The 22,533-nt window shown below is 33.8% G+C and overlaps 1 protein-coding gene across 3 annotated transcripts in view; it reads right to left on the bottom strand.

Annotated features, from left to right (window-relative positions):
- Positions 1–22,533, bottom strand: part of csmd3b (CUB and Sushi multiple domains 3b) — a 581,296-nt gene that overhangs the window by 50,696 nt on the left and 508,067 nt on the right. The window contains exons 49-57 of one of the 3 annotated variants that reach the window (XM_088929237.1): positions 22,342–22,500; positions 14,072–14,260; positions 11,709–11,894; positions 10,991–11,185; positions 9,903–10,076; positions 9,052–9,225; positions 6,439–6,624; positions 4,742–4,927; positions 1,973–2,146 (exon numbers count right to left, since the gene is read on the bottom strand). In XM_088929237.1, the coding sequence (XP_088785363.1) occupies positions 1,973–2,146; positions 4,742–4,927; positions 6,439–6,624; positions 9,052–9,225; positions 9,903–10,076; positions 10,991–11,185; positions 11,709–11,894; positions 14,072–14,260; positions 22,342–22,500 (1,623 nt within the window). The remainder of the gene's footprint in view (positions 1–1,972; positions 2,147–4,741; positions 4,928–6,438; positions 6,625–9,051; positions 9,226–9,902; positions 10,077–10,990; positions 11,186–11,708; positions 11,895–14,071; positions 14,261–22,341; positions 22,501–22,533) is intronic. The other 2 variants (XM_088929238.1, XM_088929240.1) reach the window with 2 other exon arrangements.

Raw genomic sequence — 22,533 nt, 5'->3', positions numbered from 1 at the left:
GCACCACCATGCTGCCCAAAAACATTACATTTCAATTAATTAAACAATTAGTGTCAACAGGTGCAACTGTGTACATATGTGAATTGTCCTTAAACCTTTTTTACCATGGCCTCTGGTGGTGTTCACAATATTACTACAGATCTTGTTGCAGTTGACAGTATGTATAGTAGAAGTAAGATTTAAGGGCTTACTCTTTTGGAACACTGGGGAGAATGAAGCAGACCTTTCTTTTTCTTATATACTGTATATACAGTATATGTATTTCAGCCACTTTTATACCTATGGCTAAAAACTCGCAATATATAACAATATATGAGCACTTTAAATCCTTCAAGTTGCCTATTCTGCTCCAACTTCATCAAACATGACTCACATTCCACAATAGTTTATTAATAATCATAATAATAAAAAGAAGAAGGACTACTAAGCAGCTAAGTAGCAGGTAGGTGGATTATTATTATTTTCATTTCTTTAATCTTTTAAAATTCATAAATCATATCTCAGGTAATAAAAGGGGTCTTTTAGGCAGCAGTTAGATGTCTAAAATGTCTTGGTTTACAACAGGTTTATTATTTTAACTAAAAAGCTTTGGACTTTGAGCTATATATGGATATTGATTGATATGCTGTACAGTATATATTTATAGCAATGGACTGGGGTATCATCCAGGGTACGCCAGGAGTAGCTTGCCTTGGCTCTGTTGATTGCTGGGATTGGTTCCGGCTTCCTTGTGACCATGTACTGGATGAGTTGGTTAGAAGATGCATGGATATACAAATATACTTTGGCAGGATAAAACATATGCATGTGAACGTACATCAATACACCTATATGCAATGTGTACTAAAAACAACAGCATATACTACATATTAAAAAAGAAAGAGTATTATGACATAATATCACATGTACAGTACAAAATATATAAAAATGTTTTGGGAGATTCTGAGGTATTAATGAATTGTTTTCTGAGCTGATGAGATAAGATATAAAAACTATAGATTTTAAATAAACTTCTTATATCTGGCATTGTTACGCATATACATTACGAGATTTAGATTGTCAGGTGACAATTACTGACAGGTGATCTCTTCTTGTTTAAGTTTAACATCTGAGGTGTCACTAATGAAGGAAGGGTCCTAACACCTCAAGGAACACAACTCAAGATTGATCTTGTCTTTTGTGCACGTTAGTAATATACATTCCATATTTCATCAGACTACATCTAACAATGTAAAAAAGGAAGAGAGGAAAGACAAACCTTTTGAATAGAACATTCTAGAATGCATGAATAAGCCTTTTCATTTCTATTTTCTACCTCCTGTTCCATTGTTCTTATATAATAAAGGCTGAGAGTACAGTTCACAAATACAATTTGTTCTTGTGTTGGTTTGGGGTTTAGTTGACCAAAAAATTTAAATATTAATTTGGTCAACAAGTTTGAGGGCAGCCAAAAATCGCTGCAAAGGATAGAAGAAGAAAAACATTCCCCTTGAGGATGGAGCTGCACTTTCTCACTGAGACACTTATGAGCAGATGGCATCTAATTCCAATAAAGGACAGCAAACACTGAATACCGTGAGGACTCTACAGATCAATTGCAAGTCAAGATTCAACAACTCCTGCAAAAAGATAAACTGAATGTCTAATTAAATGAAGAATACCAACACATTGTGGGAAAAAATGTCTTCCACAAATTGCTTTTCATCCACAAAGGAATCACTGAAAACCTTAATCAAATATGGAGGTTGAGGTTTGCATTCCTGCTCGTTGTTTATTTGGTTATTTGACTTTCTGCTTGATTCTAGAAATAATAGGAAGGCATTCCCATTTTAACTGATCTTATATAATATCTGAATTACAGGACACATTTGTTTAAAGTTTAAGTAAATTAAAACTATGAGTAAAAAGAATGTTTGATTATATTTGTTTAACTGTTTTCTTAACGTCACCTAAATTATTTTGATTTTGTTACCTGAACAATAAGGCATGGGTGCACTCCAGTGTCCATTCAGTTGGCAGGTTCTCGTAGATTGTCCTTTAAGCTCTCTCCCTCCCATGCAGGAGTAACGCACGGTTGACCCAAATGTGAATTTATCTCCAATTAAAATACCATTCGGAGGTGAACCAGGATGACCACAGTCAATGACTGAAACAAACAAAGAATACATTTGAACATTTTTGCTCAAGTTGTAATAAATTACATTGTTTTTGTCTATTTGATCATCTGAGTATTTCTCAGTAAAGTTTTAATAAAGGGATACACTAAAATGTTTGTGCTCCTGTATATTTCGTATTGTTCCGTTTTTTCTTTTTTTTAGATTTTGGCTTTATGGATGGAACTCCTATACTTCACAGAGAGAAGACATGGTCTTCTAACTTGCTCATGAATGAGAACCAGCTGTATCAGACACTATCTTTTCACTTGAAGCTGTACAGAAGAGGTAGAGCTGACTGGAAGAGGGGGACATCTCTCAATGAATCACTTCAAACTTGCAGTATTTTGCAAGTCCCTGCAATTGCAGAAAATTGAGAGCTTGGACCATGGAGCTACACTCATGTTTTGAGCCAAGCACCTTTAATAATTGAAACTGTCAAATCAAATCAGAGTTCAAGGACTTTTCTTTCAAATTTACATTCACCAATTCTTTATTTCTTTCATCACTTGTAGGTGTATGTTTCACCTGAAACAGTTAACTTTGAAGCCTAACAGAACTGCAAATGCAAGAGCAAATACAGTAAGCTCTGCAGGGCTAAAACACAGCAAGCCTGAACAACTGGGCAAACTGCAAAAATAGAAATGTCACAGCAGGAGCATTAAAAGATGAAGATGTTAATTATTTTGTGGTAATAATACATTAAAGGGGAACTGCAGTCTCAATTTCTCAGACCGGTTATTAAATCTCAAAACTGATCAATTGACAGTATTGCAAAATTTGACAAATTCTGAATTAAACACAAAATTACTGAATAATCGGCATGTTGTCTCAAAACACTGGTCTCACCACAGGCGTGAGCGAGAATTTGCAAAAATTGTGACATGAAGCGTGCCTTTCTGCTCACTAGTCACTATAATGACGTATATAATGTGATGTACAGTATGAGTGAGTAGATAGAGGTTATGCAGCAGACGTTTTACTGCAGAAATGTTCCAATGTTACCTATTGTACATGTAAAGTTAACTCGTACAGTAAGTTGTACTTGTCAGCTCAACCGCCTCAAAGTCAAGAACAACATTTCTTTTGGATTAAAAGAGATATATTTACCAGCCTGCTTGTTTACAATATAATAAGGTCACTTCACTTCACTGGGAGCTTGGTTGCCTCATTCTAAATCTCAGAATATGGAATCGAACATAACTGGACATTTAGTCTATTTTGTGTGTACATTTTACTTTCACTGTGGTTTGCAATGCACTCATCAATGCCGATTCTCTCTAACCCCAAAACAAAAAAAGTGTTGTGGTTCCCCTTTAAGTTCAGTGTAACCCTGTACCTATTTGTCTTTGAATATATATGGTATAAATAATAAGAAATTCCTGTATTCAATTGGTAATTTTACTCCCAAGATTTTTCCTCACAGAACTTTTCCAAGCAGAGGTAAATACAAAAATAATAAAATAGTTTAAAATGATTACAGTTTCAACAACTGCATGCCAGTGCAGTGTAAATAACTAATATTATAAGAAAAAATGGGTAGTGTATATAATAAAAAATGTTAAATGTATACTGCAAGGGATTTATTCTTATTACAGCAAAAAATACAAATCCTTGAAAGAGAGCTAAAACCTATAGGATTCAAGTTCTGCTATGAAATAAACTAGAGTTATTAAAAAATCTATTTGATTCTTGTAATTCATTTTGAATAGGACTGACATAAATGATGATTGAACTTCTCAGTTTATCCTCAGATGGATATCTGTGTTGGCAGAACCAAGTGTACGTTTTCCTGCCGTGAAGAGCATAATTGAGTCTGTATCATCATTTCACTGCATGCCCCTGTTAAGCAATGTCTGCCAGTGCTGACAAAACAGAAGACTGTGTAATACTGTTAGCTGCTATTCATTGGAGACAGACATGTGGTCCCTATACTCATTTTACTTAAATGAAAGACTCCCAAGATGTCATGCTCATGTAGCAGTTGTTTATCTTATCCTCTGTATTGCCAGCTTGAGAATGAAGGACTGGAATGTTTGTAAAGTTTAACACCCATGTGTCACACCACCGTCTCAGAAAAACAATGGCTATTAAAATTATACGTAATATTTTTTTGTTGTTTAAATATAATTCAATCCTTTTTATGGATATTTTAAAAACATCCTCCTATTGAGTCAAATTAGCTTTTGCCTTTTTTTAAGAGCAATAGTAAATACTAGAACAGAAGATATAGAAAGATAACTACATATATGGAAAAGGCAAATAAAAACATATGTTAAAGAAACTGGGGAAAACTATTTCCTGTAACAAAAATTAAACATTACTCATTGTATGTTAAAGGTGGGTTTCTTTTTTCCTGTCTCACATGGAGTGAAAATTAATTTATTCTTCATTGTGTAACAATCAGAAATGAACACTTTAAATAAACAAGTTTATAGACAAGAGAAAGATATTTTGTTAGATACCTAAAAAAGAAAATAAGATACCTAATTTTGTCATTCATTATATATATATCACTTTCATTTAAAAGGATTCAATGTGGACAAGAGTATCTACACTATGTTACAAACTTCAAAATGACAACTTACCAATGCATTCAGGTAATGGTTTATCCCAATGACCAACAGGCTGACAGGTTAGCACAGATGAGCCAAATAAATAATACCCAGGATTGCAATCATAAAACACTACAGTTCCAAAGGTGAAGTTCCCATGCTCTATCTTACTCTCCCTTATGGAATTGGCTGGGATTCCAGGGTCAGAGCAGTTGACCACTAAAGGCAGAAACAGACATGTTATTTGGAAGAAACATAAACATTCCAAACCAAATGAAAAGCTTGACCCACTGCATCAGTAAGTTCTTTTACAAGAATTAAGCAACTTGTGAATTGAAATCATGCACAAGTAACAAATTTGTGTGCGAGTGTTTAAGAAAAATATGAATCGATGTTTAAATGTACTGCACAAGTCGATAATACCCATCACATTTCTTTTTTTTTTGTTTGATGAAAAAGCTGCTGGCCAATAACATTGTGGATATGCCTTGCTTTATTTATTACTGCAGTGATCAGTATTCTGCTAATACAGCAGGACATTACAGAGTATTCACATGATAATAAATGAAGCATACATTATTGCCATGCAAAGCTGTTAAAGGCTTTGAAGTACCCATAGCAGCAGTAAAGCCAGAAATTCTTGTCAAATGCCAAATACGTATACTTTCTCAAGATAAACTCAATGCAAAATTTTCCATTTCAAATTCAACTTCTACTCAGTTCAATTTACAAAGTATCAGAAAAATCATATTTTTTCTATTTTTTTAAAGACTTTCACTCATATACTGTAGGAAGAAAAACACAAGATATTTGCATCACAAGATCATTTACAAGTGTGAATTGGTGTATAATTATTTTAAACATTTTTATTATTATATATTCTGACAAGATGTTTTCAATCAAAAATTTATTTATTTATAGAAATCATGACAGTCATTGACAAATTTCAATATAATAATAGAAGATTAAACAATATAATATGTATTAATATGGAAATGTGTAATTAAGCCAGGACCATTAATCTTTGACATTAACAATGTCTGCAGTAGTATACAATATAACATCTAGAATTTTGTCTAATGAACTTTACAAGATGCTCAAGGAATTAATAGTGAATCAAAAAATAAATATTATATTCTTCAAAGCACATAGATGTGGGCTATTACATAGAGAGATAATTACAATACAAAACAATCAAGGCCAAATAAACTGGTAAAAAAGTTGAGTGTGTAATAAAACAAAGTTATGAAGGAACACAAGAAACTACTGAGGTAAAGCTTAATTGCAATTTATACTATGAAGTTTGTTTCAGCTACTATCATGTTGCATTGTCAACCATGTGAAAGGCTTTAATGTCAAGGAAAAGTCAGAAAGTTTCAGGATTATTTTACACTCCTGTCAACGTATTTACACTGAATTGCAATGTCTAACACTTTCATGGAATGATATGTCTCTGTTAACAGCTCACTGGACAGCTATAATTACAACTTTTCAATAGTTATGTACAGTATATGAAATATTTGTGCCATTTAAAAAAGTCATATTTTCTATATGCAGAATGCATTGTCTAGATAAAGAAACTACATAAAACTACAGCATAGCAACTACTGTACACTATCTAATGGCAAAATATAGCATTATGAAATTATTTTGTAACTTCAGAAATTCCTTCACAATGGTTTGGCTTATATTTAGATAAGAGTGAGCACCATATAAATAGAAGACTTAACTTTTTTCCCCACCTTTACATGTCGGTGGAGGATGACTCCACTGTCTATTGGCCTGGCACTGAGCCCGCGTAGGTCCTTCCATAATATATCCAGTGTTACAGGAGAAGGTGACGACATCATTCAGATTAAAACCATTGCCAAGTGTTCTGCCATAAATTGGACTGCCAGGATGGCCACAGCTGATAGCTTGGAACGAGACAGAAAAAACAACACCTTTGAAATTGAACAGAGTTTTGTCTATTTCACATTATGCAACCTTGAATTTGTATAGAATAGGTTCTATATCAATTGTTCAACCAAAAACAAAATTACATGTGTTATCTGTATGTATTAGCAAATGCACAAAACCTCTAACACAAGCAGAAAAAATAGATGTGCTGATTACTATCACAAAATACACACTTACTGTACAAGTGTCTTAATACAGACATATTTCAGAAAGAGATAGCCAGGCTACTTCCCCACTACTGTATTTATTAAGAACAGCTGTGCAGTTTAAATAAAGCTTATGTGGCTAAAATAGGATTGATCTACAGTTTAAATAGCTTGCTTGGGATAATTGCAAATTATTAACTAGCAATTCTCTTTAAATAATGACAGATGAAAATGGTTAAACCATATGGCTAGAAATGTATATATTTAAAATAAAAATCAGCAAGAGATGTGGAAACGGTATAAGGATTTTAAAAGTATGGTTCATTGCTATTTAAATATTATCTATTCACATGGTTCTCTGTATTCATATCCTCACAATATTCACAATTTTAGCAAATTAAATTCCGTAACACTAAAACAGGTGTTCAAATACTTAACTTTGTAACCTGAAAACTAAAGAAATTCGTAAGTCACAGGTGGTTCCCCCTGTTTTTTACAAGTTGCAGAGTTTTGAAAATAATACTTCCTGGACAAATTATCATAGAAGAGAGCTGCCACTGCAACATATTTGAATGAAATTAATCTGGATTCTACAGTAGATCCCCAGTCTTGTCAGCATGGTACAGGTTGAATTCTTAGAAAGAAATATTTCACTTCCCCCTGGTTTTACCTTTAATGCATCTTTTAGTGCTTTTTTTCTACTTAATGTATAAGAAACACTGAGAGGGCCTGTGCAGTTGCATTTTGTATTTAATGACAGAACAGTTTATCAGATTTTTCTCTAATACAACGTCAGCTTCTGTAAATTGTAGCAGCTAGATTTCATAATTACAGTAGTAATTTATTTTAAATTGTACCAATTCCTGTTTAATTTCACAGGCTTTCTTATTCAAAGAATTCAAAGCAGTATTATTGCGTGTTGATTGTGTGATCCCACCTACTGTACATGATTGCAGTGCTGAAGCTATTTTCCTTTTTAAGATACTTATTTCACATTGCCCACTTTCTGCCTTTTAATTCAAGAGCCTTTGAAAAGTGTTTTTCCTGATATCATTTTTCAGATTTCAAATAATTAAACACCTCTTAACAACAGCTCGGTTTCAGCATAAATTGTGATTACTGGATAAGTATATGGTTGACTATCAGTGAAATGTTATCAGAAACAAGATAAGCATTTTAAAAATACTGAGATTTTTTTTCCAAAAAGATTTAAGTTGCAATCTTTGCTGTATTTTTTCAGTATTAATGTTATCTTTACAACCTTTTCTGTTATGGAATGTATATTCAATACCACAATATAAAAAGCACTGCACAGGAGTAATGTTTTTGCTGTTGTGTTGTTATTTACAATAAATTGTAAATTGTATCTGCTGCACAGTGTGTTTGAGGTGTGGATACAATCTTGGAAACAAAATTTAATATGGAAACAATACATTTCTGGGGTACCAATTTCCATGTAACACAAAAACATCAGTTGATTGCACTTGCAAAAAGAGATAGCAGGCTTTAAATTATTCAATTAAACTCACAGAAAAAAAAAACACAGTACACAGTATATTCTGTTAAAACATTTAGATTAACAAATCATCCCACCAATCATTTTAGTAATAATAATGCAATGACCATGTGCTCAAAATGAAATTTCTATTTCTGAAAGATTATACCTTCTCTTTGTTTTCAACCAATATGAACACCTTTAAGTACACTCCTCCACCATAAAACAGAAGCTTTGAAAAACAAAATACAGTTTTGTTGATCTAAACTAGTTAAACATTTTTCCAACTACATACAATGCAGTGTTAAAAAATAAAAGAATAGTATTATATTAGTGTATTTAATTCCTGAAAAGATCAGTCACTACCAGCATGTAATGTTCATTTTCAGAACATTAATTTCAGCAACCAGCAGATCATATTTTATGTTTTCACATATAAAAGTACATGAACAAAAACCCAGGAAAACTTTTACAATTTTTAACAATAATCACCCTTGCTTTTATATAGAGGTTTTCATCCCAAAGGATCCCAAAGTGCTAAAAACATATGGAAAGATCCATTTCATCCACCACTTAAATTCAGCACCCACTAGACAGAAAGTGGATCAAGTGATTGTTCAAAACCAGAGTGAAAAACGTTGTATTTGTATTACGTGGTTTGTTTATTAAGCAGGTCGTAACTGAACATGGAAAAACATTTGAGGAGTTGAGTCCTTTCCATAGCTATTAAAATGGTCACTTACACACACAGGCTGGGAGTTGACCTGACCAGTTGTGGTCTTGTTGACAAATGCGCACAGAGGAGCCAATCAAGCGAAATCCAGGAATGCACTGATATACCACGGTATCTCTATAACCAAAGTTCTCACCAATCACTTGACCATTAACAATTGGTTCAGGGACACCACAATGTCCAGCTAGACAGGAAAAAATGAACAACAATTAAAATCACAAATGTTTTTCTGGTGTTTATTTTTTTAAAGATTTAATACAAAAATAGAATATTTATCAGCTATATTTACCACTGATGAGTAATGAATTTTAATTACAAAATGGTACTGCAACACTTTTCAATTAATCATTTTAAAGCTAGTTTTACTATAGAATGTTTAAAAGTAACACATTAGTCAATTAAACCAAGGAATTGAAATGTAAAATCTAGTAGGAAGAAACAGTAATAAGGCTAAAACATTTTAACTTTCCTTTTCCTTTTTCCTTTTCCTACAGCTTACATAACTCATTTATTTCTTAAACGCTGTACCTTGATTTTTTCCTATTTTATACAATGACTTGTGGGTTTATAATATAAAATTGAATAATCAGTCAATATTCACTATGGACTGTGCATTATGAAAAATTACAATAAAAAATGCCATATTCCACTACCACACAAAAGTTTGTAATGAGCTTACTTTGGAGAATACTCCATCACCACTCCTAAAGGCAGATTTTGTTAAATCCCTTAATTACTTAATACAAATGTTCACATTTGATGCTGTTTATTTACAGATTCTTACTACAGGTATGTGTTTGTAACAAATTAAAGATGTTAAACTTGTACATCTTTCTGACGTAAACTTGTACATTCTCATACCAAGGCATCTGGTCTCAGACCCACTCCACAGTCCGGATGACAGACACTCCCTTACTGTTGATCCAACCAACATGTAGCCAGCATCACAGGTGAAAATAGCTGTAGCTCCAAAGGTTGTCTGTGTTCCAATTTTATTCCCATTAGGAGGAGTAGGTAGTTCCCCACAAGAAATAACTGCAATAGAAAGCAATTTAAAGCTTGCAAATGTGTCAGCTTTAAAGAATAGTCTACATCTATCAAATAGCAGAGAAAAGATTATGGTAAAACAAACTATGATCACCTTTCAGATTGTTTTATATTATTTTCAGAATAGCAAAATGTCTAAAAGTGAAAATGGTTTAATTTGCTTCTTTACGTACCTATGTTATCAAAGTTTTACACTTAATTAATTAACCATTGTTTGCAAACAATAACTATATACAATTATTTTGAGTTGCATAATACTGAAATTTAATAAAATGGAACTTTGCTTACATCCACATCTATTCAAGCTGAATGTAGAAGACAATGTTTTTTTTTTAACTGCACTATATGAATTTCTATACTTTAAATCACCTACTGTTTCTATTCAATATAAATCATTTCTTCTACATCCTACAAACTGTTTCAAGCACACACTTTACTTCCATACAATAACCATATCCACTTCATCCTATAGATGGTCTTGGCCAGCCAGAGCATAACCTGTCAGGCAAGGGGCACAAACTGGGATTACAACCTGCAAAATAAGCCAGTCCATTGCAGGGGACAGACACGCACACACAGAGACAATTTATAGACACCAATTAACCTAGCCTGCATCTTGTTGGAAGGTGAAAGAAAACCAGACCTCATGGGGGGAAAACAACATCAGCACAGGGAAAACAGGCAAACTGATGGCACCCCAGCCTGGAATTGTATTCATGACTCAAGAGCTGTGAGGCAGCAGAACTGCAGCAGCAGCCACACCACCATGCCACCCCCATATGTATATTATTGATGGAAATTGAATACAATTTCTAGTGTTAAAGCTGCTCCTCAAAAAAAAAAAGAAAATTATTATAAAAAGTATTTTTCACTGTTAGAATAGAAAAATTGCCTCCACTTACTCTGACAGTGGGGTCGCTCATTTCTCCAGCTCCATATCCCATTAGCCAAGCACTGGATAGACACGGGTCCCAGTCGGTAGTAACCAGGATCACAGCTAAAAATAATCTTTGTTCTGTATTCATAATGAGAACCATTCACTATCCTCCACCTCCCATGCTCCAGTGAAAAAGACCCAATACTGGGACAAACGACAACTTGAAGAAAAGAAAGTATTTCCATTAATTTTATGCATATCATTGCACTGCGACATTGATCTTTAAAGAAAAAAATAATACTGCAAGTCTGATTTCCACAGTAAAAAAACAGAATTAATCTTAATATTGTATTGTTATGAATACATTTATATCTAATGTTATTCAGAAATACAAAAAAATAAAAGCTTACAAATAACTTCTACTGTATTTCACAAATTCAAATATATATACACCCAAGTTATGCAAATTGAGACATATATCAAGTATAAAGTGACTCCACTTATTTGAGTGCTGAATTATCACATAAATCAAAAAGCAAAATGTTGATAGTGTATTTTTTTTGTCACTGTTTAACCTACCTAGGCAATTAACAGTGCTGTTTTCTTTAAATGACTGTCAGGGAAGGTTATACCAAAATGCAAATGATTTTAAAATGATCTTTGCATACCTTTTATTTATTCATTTACTTTTTGAACATAAAGCATTTCTGGCATACAAATTTCTCAGAAGGCCTTCTGCATACCTGAGCATCGTGGAATTTTATTATGATTGCTCCATGTGCCATCTGGTTGGCAAACAGCACTTGTAAGCTCCTTGGACGAAAGCCTGTAGCCATCATTGCAAAAGTAGGTTACACGAGTACCAACGGAATAGTCAGTAGTCAGTACACCTCCATTTACTGGCGCTTTAGGTACACCACAGGAAACAGCTAAAAACAAGACAGAAGAAATCAAAGCTTAATTTGATCTGCTGTGTTAACCCCTAATATCACAACCACAATATGTACATTATATAACTGCACTCACCTGTTTCAACAATATGAAAAGCATACAATACATAGAAAAATATAAGAAAGGCAGCAAGTGAACCATTATGTTTGTTTGGTCAGTCTAGCTCATTCGGTTGCTGGAAGTTGATTGATCTTATCTAGCCTTTTCTCAATATTGTAGTAGGGAAATGTAGAGAACATGTTAGAAATCTATAATCTAGATACAGTATATAACCAAACCAATGTACAATATTGATGTATACAGTACTTGACATAAATTAGCAGGTAAAAAACATAATGTTGCATAGTTAAGTATGTTTCTGTGGCAATCTTAAAAATATCCATATTTGGTCTGTGGAAACCATATTTACTGGAAGTAAGACATTCAAATCAATGCAAAGAAAAACTTTCTAAGCCATGATCTTAACCTTGTTTGAAACTGATTTGTTCATATTAAACCTGCAAGACTTAACGTAATTGGGAAGTTAGTACTTTTTGTAAAAAAAAAAATTATAAAGCCTCTAAACATACTTAAATATTTCAATTTATTCAAAGAGTATTCAAAGACACTGATTTAGAAGGAAACAGTTTTTAATTAGTTAAGATTTAACTGCTGAGATACCTTTTGTGCTGGTGCTCTGTCATATACAGTACTGTATGTATGCTGAACTGCACTTAAAAACATAATGCATTAGTTTAACATCAAAATATAGTAAACAAAAGCCTACATATAATGCCAGGGTGCATATGACACGTTAAAACTCAAACCTATTATTAAATCAAAGCAGTACAAGTACTAAAGGGGTCTATTTTATAAATGTTCTTGTTGCTTGCAATTCTATTTTGTATACCTTCTTTTAATTCTCTCTAGAATGCCAAATTCTTCTCAAACAGAAGTGCAGCATTGGTACAGCATATGTACATGGTTGCAGAATCAAAATGATGCACACTACAGTGCAATGCTTCCCAGAGTTGATGATCTGTTGGACCTCGTGCCAGGTAAATAAGATCGCCAGTCCTTCCCACACATGTTGTGGCATGCCAGGGAAGTCACAAATAAGTGCCTAAAAGGGCTCACTCACACTAATCCAGTTATAGAACGTGACAGCATAAAATTCTCCAGTGTCAGAAGACCCAGTTTTGTGGTACCATCACCATCTAGGACATGGTGTTGGGTATGCTCTGAGCCACTAAGAGACTCAGATTGACTCTCATCTGGGGCATACAGAGATTGACATGAACGTTCCACGTTTGGTTAATTGATTGTTGCCAAATGAAGCAAATTAAATTATTTTTACTGATAGTAAGTAGATATATACATTGGGGCCATATCAGAACAAAAATCTTTGTATTTTTAATGCTAAACTGTGCTAGTTATAAAGGCAGTGTCACACTGAAAATGTGATTTAGAAAACAAAAAGTTTTGCATCCCTTTATTTGATGATTACAGATGCTGAAAACCTGTAGGTTTGTTTTAGTATTATTGTAGAAAACATTGTACCCTGGGATACTGAGGGAAACTCATAAAGCCATTTAAGTGTCACTTAATATTACCGCAATTTTTCTATTTTTTCTGAGGGGAATAAAAAATCTGTTCACATCATTTAACTTCAGATAAACAACTCTGGCACTTAGTTCAAAGGATGTTTGTATTTTTTAAAACATGATTTTCTAGTTCTTTATGTAACATAAAAATCTGCTTTTTTCTTTGAAACAAAAACAGAGCAGTCCAGACTTTGAAGCTTATTTGCTTCCACAACATATCAGATGTAAAACCTACTAAACAAATTTCAAATTTTCTATTGTTTATCTTTACCATGTATGAGCCCTCAGGTGCAAGCACAGCCATCAGAATTATTAAGATTTTTTCTTAGATACCCATATACAATAAGCTCGCACATGCAGAAAGGCTTATAGTATTTGTCACTTTTTCACTGTTATACCATGCGGATTCCATGCACTTACTTTGTCATAGTTTTTGTATGCATCATGCATCTTTACCATACACCTTTATGCTTGTTGGCATTTCTCCCATTTCAATGTGCTTTAATATACAAATTTGCTGGTACACCAAGATGAACTTTTCTAGAAAGGATTCCTGAATGGAACTGTTTTACCTTGACATGCTGGAACTGGAGCATCCCATGTATAAAATCCATAGGGTGTCTTCCTACAAACAGCTGTATTTTTTCCAATAAGTCTGTAGCCTCGATCACAAGCCCAACGGACCAAACTGTTCAGATGACCTCCTGTCTGACTAATGATCGATCCATGAGCAGGTGAATCTGGAGTGCTACAATACAGTGCTGAACAAATAACAGGAATCATTAGCAATTTAAATCCTAAATCACTGTTTATTTTACTAGAGAACACATTCCGCTATGTACAATGGAGTATAACTGCTGGACGTACAACAAAGTAGTCATACCCATGTATGCAATAATTACAAATTGCTTCAGGAGCAACATATGGTTTCTCCACATGTTGCAAATATTTGATAGAATCTCTCTTCAAGCAATTTCCATATAATTGTACATTCACTGTCAACACACATATTTAAAGACTTAATTTTTTAAGCTGCTGTATTCAGCTTTTAATTAAATAATGAATGAGAATGGATTTCTGGAATGTTATATTTTGCTATCATTTTCTTCCAGCTTGCTTCTCACGCACTCAGGAAATCTGAAAAGTGAAATGTTAGTTCCTGTGTTATTCCTGTTAAAAGCATCGTATGTTTACTTATATAAAATCCCATTATGTGTCATTTCGTAACATTATTTATGGCATTTTGTGTATTCATGTTCATATTAAATGAGCTATTAAAAAAAGATGAAGAAGGTAATATAAAAAACAACAAATTCATAGACACTTTAGTTCATATATAAATACAGGCTTTAATTGTAATTGAGCAAATGCTCTCAAAAATGTTACCAGCTGATTTTTAGTTTAAAACATGTTTTAAACTTAAAATTTATTAGTAAATTATTATCATCATAGCCCACATATTTTTATAGTAATTATTTATTATAGTAACATTTTATCAAAACCTCATAAAATGTAATTTTGGGGTATTATGATGAATTAATTGGTGCCCAACCCGACTACGAACAGCAGCCATATCACCCTGCAACTCACAACTGGCAACCCACTGAAGCTAAGCAGGTGTGAGCCTGGCCAGTATCTGGATGGGAGACCTCCTGGGAAAAGCTAAGGTTGCTGCTGGAAGAGGTGGGTCTATGTGGGTCTTAATGCCCTAGTATAGTGATGGGGACACTATACTGTAAACAGGCGCCGTCCTTCGGATGTGACATAAAACTGAGGCCCTGACTCTCTGTGGTCATTAAAAATCCCAGGGCGTTTCTTGAAAAGAGTATCCTGGCCAAATTTCCCATTGGCCCTTACCAATCATAGCCTCCTAATAATCCCCATCTATGAATTGGCTATACTGTATTACTCTGCTCTCCTCCCCACTGATAGCTGACGTGTGGTGAGCGTTCTGGCGACGGCGCACTATGGCTGCCGTCGCATCATCCAGGTGGATGCTGCACATTGGTGGTGGTGGAGGGGAGTCCCCATTACCTGTAAAGCGCTTTGAGTGGAGTGTCCAGAAAAGCGCTATATAAGTGTAAGCAATTATTATTATAATTATGATGTAAGTGTTAAAAGTATATCTAATCTATTTTATTTATTTTAATATAATAATATCATTTTTCATTTTTTTTTAGATTATGGCACTTTCAATATAGCTCCCTCTTGTTTTCTGAAAATGAAATTAATTGGAAAGCAAGTGGCTATGAAGTATTTCAACATGAAAGGGGACCACCCAAAGGTATATGTGTTAATGTGGTTCAAACACCTTCAAATTTTGACTATTTGAATTTCATTTCATTTTATTTTCAGAGGACAAGTGGAAGTCTTACAAAAACCTGGTCACTATCTGAATCAGAAAAGAGAAAGAGATTAAAAAAAGGTTCACTTTTTTCATCAGTTAAATTGTTGTAGTACACTACACAATTACATCAAGGCCTGCCTTTTGCTTCATAGTCAGGCTGGACAATTATGGTAAGTGATCTGTACTTGTATTAGGGCATTGTGTTTGATGATGTGTGTCTGAATCCACTTGTGTTTTCTAGTGGACAATACATATAAAACACATATAACATTAATCCATCTATTCATTACCAGAAAGCCTCTTATCCTGGTAAGAGTCCTGGAAGCAGATGGCACAAAGCAAAAAAGAGATCTCATGACTGCTTTCTCTCTGGATGTGATACCAGACCCTTTAGAGGCCATGGAGAAATAGAATTCAGACTAGCCAATTAAACCTACATGCTAAATGCTCACCCATCATGCTGCCTCAGATATATTGAACACTGTGCCAAATTTAATAAGAACTCCATATAACACACATAATGGGATTTTTAAAATGGAGGTTATCATGTAAAGATATATAACATTATCACTGATCTGATTTTTTAAAGTAAATATTTCTGTGAAAATAGTAGAAGTAATAATAAACTAATAACCTTCATAAAGGTTTATAGTTAGTTAAAGAGCTTATGTTTATGGAATGATGAACTATTAAGGTGAGACGTTGCTTAATTTTTAGTGGGAGAAATTAAAAACCTGCACCAGTATTTTTATTAAAAGTAATAGTCATATAATGTTGAAAAACAGAAATGCATCATTAATTTTAAGAGCTGGCATGCAATATTAATTAATTCATATATTAAAACCCTTACTAATATAACATACTGTAGTTCATTGCAAAAGTCAAACATTTTTAAACCTTACTCTTCTTCAAAACCCACTTTGCATGCACAAGTTCATGCTGAAAAAGAACAAAGACATGAAGAGGATGCACAAAATAAAACATCAATAGGGATGAACTAACTAATGTATCGGCTGCATCTGCTTTTTAATGTTTGATTGTATCTTATATCCAATTACTCTATACCCATTCTATTATGCATGATGTACTGTATGTACTTCTCTGGACCATTCTTAAATTCTTTAATAAGGTATTATTCACTGAATTGTGTGCATCAGGATGGCATGGTGGAGCAGAGATTAGCATTGCTGCTTTGTAGTACTGGGGTCCTGGGTTCAGTTCTTGGGGGCTACCTGTGAGGAGTTAGAATGTTCAAGTAGGTCTCCTCCAAGGGCTCCATTTTCTCCCACAGTCCAAAGACATACTGGTAGGTTAATTGGTTTCTGGGAAAATTAGCCATGGTGTGAGTATGTGCGTGTTTCTGTCTATGTGTGCCCTGCGATGGATTAGCATCCTATCCAGGGTTTGTTCTGCTTTGCACCCATTGCTTGCCAGGATAGGCTCCCAATCCTGTGACCCTGTACTGGATAAAGCATTGAGAATGGGTGGATATATGCATCACTGCTAACACCCACCAACTGAACCAACTGAACCCTTAATTCTGGAACTTTTATTTACTGTATGTTCAAGGTAGTTCTGGAGATTATGCATATATTTTATTATTATATGTGTAAAGACAATAGAAAATAAACCCTAAAAACAGAGACACATAAGTAAAATGCATGTCAAAAATGACGTCATGGTTAATTCAGAAGATATGTCCAGCTGTTTAAAATGGCATGTTACTGCATAGAAATCAAAATTATTTCAGTTTTGCTTAAAATAAGTGTGCTTTATTGCTGCAAGCTGCAATTGTAATTTACTGCAGTCTTGGGTGATATATTTTGTTAAACACTTACAACATGCTAAAAAACTGCAAGAAACAGATTTTGTCATTTTTGTTACACTGAAGTTTTTTTGGGGCATCTTGGTAATGAGTCTGACATTCATATAAAATATTTTACAAATGATGTAAACACTTAACACCAATAGTCTTTTTTAACAGTGGCATTTCATTGTGCTGTTTTTAACAACATAACATTTTTTAACAATTGCAGTTTGTATTGTGTGGTGAGTGGTGTTTTGTAGATTTAAATATCTAAAAATAAAACAAAAATGCACTCCCATAATAAAACTCCGTTATTAATTAAACTTAGGCAAGTACACTACACTACGTCACAGAATGATTATGATCACATGGTATTTCCATGTATTCTGTAAAAAACTGAAGAGGCAGTGGAAATCAACATAATGGAACAGAAATGGCTTTTTGTACTACCTCAGGGTAAATTCAAAACCCATTTAAGTCTAAATCACTACAGAGCATCTGTTGAAACATATATACAGAGCAGTAACTTTGCATGTTTTATATTGAACAGATAGTGAGGAAATAGCCACATTGCCATTTTGTATGTTTCTGGAAAAAATCTATACATTACCCATTTATTTTGTGAAAAAGGAGAAGTTGTAATGGTGGAGGGAAAAATAAAAGTATGCTGTTTTCTTAAAAAAATGTTTGTTACCTATGTTCAAATCTATATTTCAAATCAAGTTACAACTAAATTTTCTATCATGATTGAAATATAGAAGGTTGTGATTTGGGGGGCAAATTAAGCTAACCTGGTTTTAAATGAATTTGATTTTGTTATGTCTTTTCTTTTTATTTCTGCTTCTGCACTTTGTTAAAATTAATAAAAAGGGAGGCAGCTGTTAGAACATATGCTTGGACAGGCGGGTGAATGATTTGAGCTTAACAAGTTGGCTGCATTTAGACTCTAAGCCAGGGATGTCATAAAAGGTCTGTAAAATCATATCCTAGACATCAACATGTAGAGATGTAAAAATCCTTATGGAGAAAACGGTGTCAGCCCCAGAGGTACCTATGAACCTCCACACAGCTGTTTTTCACTTCACTTCTGATCTCTCAGGATTTTAGTCTTATGTACTTTCTTCCCTCAAAACCCCCCCAAAATAATTTAACTAAAATTTAACTGTAGAATAAAAATAAGGTTCCTAAAAAAACAGATTTCTTACTAGCCTATACCCATGGAAGATAATGTTCCAAAGCCAGTTTAGTACTTTTAGGTTTTTTGGAACACTTGCTTTTGTTGAAGGTGGTATTTTGGAACTTTAGAACTAATTCCTGCTGAGAACTGCAAATATTTTTACTTATTTAACTCGACTGAAGTGATCACTACTTCAGTGTTTATTAATTTAATAAATTAAGTTTTTTAATTTATACAATTAAAAGGGGCAGAATGAGGGATCAAATCCTTTCTTGTCTAATGCATTGTTTTAGGTTTGTTATTATACTTCAATTTTCCATTCCAATTATATAACAGTAGTTGGATGAATATAGCATAAAATCAAGAAATAAAGTTAGGAGTACAAACTAAGATGGGAAGGCAAACATAATCTAATCTCTGGATCTAATATCTACTGCCAGGATCTCAGTTTCAGAAAATACACATGCACAACATTGTTGGTTTCAAATTTCTTTTATAAAGCCACTAAAAATATTTTTCTCAGCATAAAAGTGCCTTCTTGTAAATTTGGAAAGTAAGCATTTTAATAAGATTTAACAAAACATTTTCCCCTAACTACGTTAAAAGCTGTGAGATATGTTTCTTGATTTTCCTTTCTTACCACAAGGGTTTTTTGAAAGATGTTCTACAGGTGTGGTGGGACCTTTAGTTTAAGTATTTACATGTTGCCTGTTGGTCAAATATTTCACTGTCCTATACTTCCACTTAATAGCTATGCTGATGACATTCAGATCTATTCAGAGGTCAAATCACATGCTACTCATGCAGTTTCTACACATTACTGTAGTTGTCTGTCTAATATCAAAATACTGATGCAACAGAACTATCCTAAGATAAAATATGACAAGACTGAAGCTATGCTCATAGGCTCCCAAGATTAGCTGGTTGGTGAATGTTTCAATGTACGTAGTGTTACTTTGGACCATGTATTTTCACGTGAAGCTCATATTAGGAATGTGCATCTTTCTTCCACCTGCATAATTTGCTCAATTAAGACCTTGTGAAGAGAAGATGCTGACGTTAGTGGGTTTTATAGTTACATTCTACAGCAGACTTAAAATAGTTGTAAAGTAAGAGTAAGAAGGAGGCTTCATGTAAGTTAAAGGACAATGTTCTCAATAAAAGCTTTTTTTACAGAGGAGCTTGCTTGTTCAAGGATTCTGTGATGATAAAGATAGAGGGTTAAATAAGAAAAAAATAAAAATAAAATCGTCCCTTTTTCTTGCATGTCTGCATGTCATTTTTTATGTGTAAACCAATTATGGCACTTATTATAATTTAAAATTCAAATAACTCACAAATATAACAGTGTTATGCTGCAGACCCTGAGGCTTCAGGTTTTATGCATTCTGAACAGCATTTCACCCTTTGAAAGCATAAAAAGAAGAGCAAAGCATCTCATTTAATCCTTGAATTTGTCTACCATTTAAGTCTTCCGACCAAGAAGCAAGCAATCGTTATTTTCAAAAGAAATGTTTACTTTAAAAGAAAAGGATTAAATAAACAGAGATCACAAGTTGTGAGAGTTATTTTTTTCTTAAGGAATTCAAATACGGCACCTTTATTCCTAAAGATTACAAAGCAGAAAGAGTGGGCCTATTAATTTGTGCTGTATCTTTTTTTGTTTGAGTAGCATCCAAGCTGTTCTGAACTCCAAAGTTCAGAAAAAAAAACCACAAGTTATAAAAAAGGATTCTCTGTCCCATGCTGCCTTATTCCATCTGTTATAGTTTATAAAGTGACTCTTCCTCCCTCTCTGAAGACCATCTGACCTGTGTTGAGGATGCAGTACTTTAAAACCAAGCCCATCACCCTCTATCAACAAGCTCTTACTACTGCCAGGATGAAATATTACTCTGCAATCACAACAAACTATCAGAACAACCCAAGGGTTCCTCATAGACCTCTTGAGCAGATTGTACACACTCTGAGTGGTATAAAGACCTACACACTTCTTGCCCAGGCATATCTTTTTATTTCAGGGATAAAATCAAGAACACAAGTGCAATATTTCCTGTATTAACACCTCTGCTTAGGACATGCCTGTAGCCACACCATCACTTCTTCCCTAAACGAACTAAAATAAGTTAAGACTTTCAACTTACCCTCTAGCATCTTCCCTCCAGACTATTCACGTCTGTCACTATCTCTGTGAATCCCCAGGTTCTAGTTTTTTTTCTCCATAACTGCGCCGATACTGACTTGAAGTGTGGCAATGACATGACAAGTCCCCTAGCCTCCACGTGAAGTATCTGGTCTCTTAGATTTAACAATAGTTTATTTTTATCTCAGTTATCCTACAATCCTCCTGGACTGCAATGTTGTATTTATTGGTCTGTTTGGTACAGTATTCTAATAAATGATGGGTTCAGCACTTGAAACACCTCTTCATCATATTAGGGCTGACCTAAACTATTGGCAATGTGATTTTTAATCACATTGATTTTTCTAATAAGGAAAATCAAAACCACTGCTGATTATCAACCAGTTGCCTCCTTAATTTGTCATGACTATAGATGTTTTTTGATGTCCAGGAGCCCTTTTTAACTAAATAACAGGCAGACGTGACTCTTAGAGGAGGATGAATTGTGAGTAACTGACAATTTCAGAGACTGGACTCTTTTGAATTGTAGCTTTCACACTGTCTCCTGCTATCATTTACAGTACTACAATAAGAAAGGACATACTTTTAATATGCACATTTCATATATTACAAGGATACCTTCTTCTTTCTCTTCCTCTGCCTGGGCTATTTTTAAATTTTTAAGCTATTCATTTTAAACTTTTGAATTTTTAATTGCATCTCCCTCATTCTCAAATACAGGCTCCAGCTGGGAAAAAAAGTACTGCAGCCAGAACTTCACAAAAGCACAATGAGAGTAGCATGTTACTCTCATTTACATGTGGTAGTTATCATAATTTAACAAATGAAAATCATCGGAATTTAGGATCATTAAACCTGACCTTACTATCTTCATGTCTGAAAGTTTACAATGGTAAATATTCAGAACTTTTTTTAAAAATTTACCATAAAAGTACATGTAGACATTTCTTAAGCGTTCCAAGGAAATTCAACAAAATGGCTAGGCAGCTTCTAAAACAGCCTACTACCTTCATGGGTGCTAAAAAAGTTAGAAATTTCTAATTATACAGTACACTAAATTGAACTTGGAACCTCAATTGCAATTCCCTATTTCTTTTCATCTTTTATTTCTGCAATTTGAAAATCAGCAAAACATATTGAAGGTAAAGAAAAATATGATTTTTTTAATGGTGTGTTTCATTGTACAAAAATAGCATCTAAAATGGTCAACAACTAAAAAAGGTACATGCAAATATCTTAAAGTTTCATGCTTAGCTATTAGTGCCATTAGCAGAGCAATATCAGCTAGTTCATTCATCATTGCATGCCAGTTGATATTGAAAAAATAAAAAATGCAATTAAAAATATATTTATTAAATGGATACATACTTTGATACTCACCAACATATCTGATACGGAACCCCTTCTTATTTGTCCCATGGTCTGCAGACCAGCGAAGAAACAGTTGGTGCCCAGTTGTTGTAATATTAAAAGGAGTAGGGTAATCCCCACTGAGTGTAGCCAGTGTTGGGCTGTGGATGTTTGGCCCTTAATAGAGTGAAAAAAAGAAATGAATTCCTT

This window comes from Atractosteus spatula, chromosome 12 (assembly GCF_055471065.1).
Source record: "Atractosteus spatula isolate fAtrSpa1 chromosome 12, fAtrSpa1.hap1, whole genome shotgun sequence".
NCBI classification, from domain to species: Eukaryota; Metazoa; Chordata; class Actinopteri; order Semionotiformes; family Lepisosteidae; genus Atractosteus; species Atractosteus spatula.
The sequence above is the reverse complement of the archived record's forward strand: the minus strand, read 5'-3'. Positions and strand labels throughout refer to the sequence as shown.